The 259-nt window shown below is 47.1% G+C and overlaps 1 protein-coding gene across 1 annotated transcript; it reads right to left on the bottom strand.

Annotated features, from left to right (window-relative positions):
• Positions 1-5: 5 nt before the first annotated feature.
• LOC108578322 (dynein beta chain, ciliary-like) lies at positions 6-255 on the bottom strand (the record flags this gene model as incomplete). The annotated part of the gene is made up of 1 exon (XM_017941628.1): positions 6-255. A coding segment is annotated over one exon (250 nt), but the record flags the coding sequence as incomplete, so codon positions are not given.
• Positions 256-259: the final 4 nt, after the last annotated feature.

The raw sequence follows: 259 nt of genomic DNA, 5'->3' as shown, positions 1-259 counted from the left end.
ACTGAACTCCACTCGATAGTCGATCATCTGATCCTGGAACATGGAGGACCCAAACGCCCATACTGCAGCGAAAACGAAGTACAGTTCGTAGTGCTCCTTCAGAAAATCACAGGCAGTCAGTTCTGGCTTGAGTAAACAGTGAAGAAGATGGCAGAGCATCTCAACGTGAGCCATGTCAGCGATCGGAGTTATCTTTTTGAACCTGGTCCTTAAAGTCTCCAAGCAAGGAGGAATATACTTGTCGAACAGCATCACCAAG

The sequence above is a fragment of the Habropoda laboriosa genome, unplaced genomic scaffold (assembly GCF_001263275.1).
Source record: "Habropoda laboriosa isolate 0110345459 unplaced genomic scaffold, ASM126327v1 C5802839, whole genome shotgun sequence".
NCBI classification, from domain to species: Eukaryota; Metazoa; Arthropoda; class Insecta; order Hymenoptera; family Apidae; genus Habropoda; species Habropoda laboriosa.
Note: the sequence above shows the minus strand (reverse complement) of the source record. Positions and strands in the feature narration are given on the sequence as shown.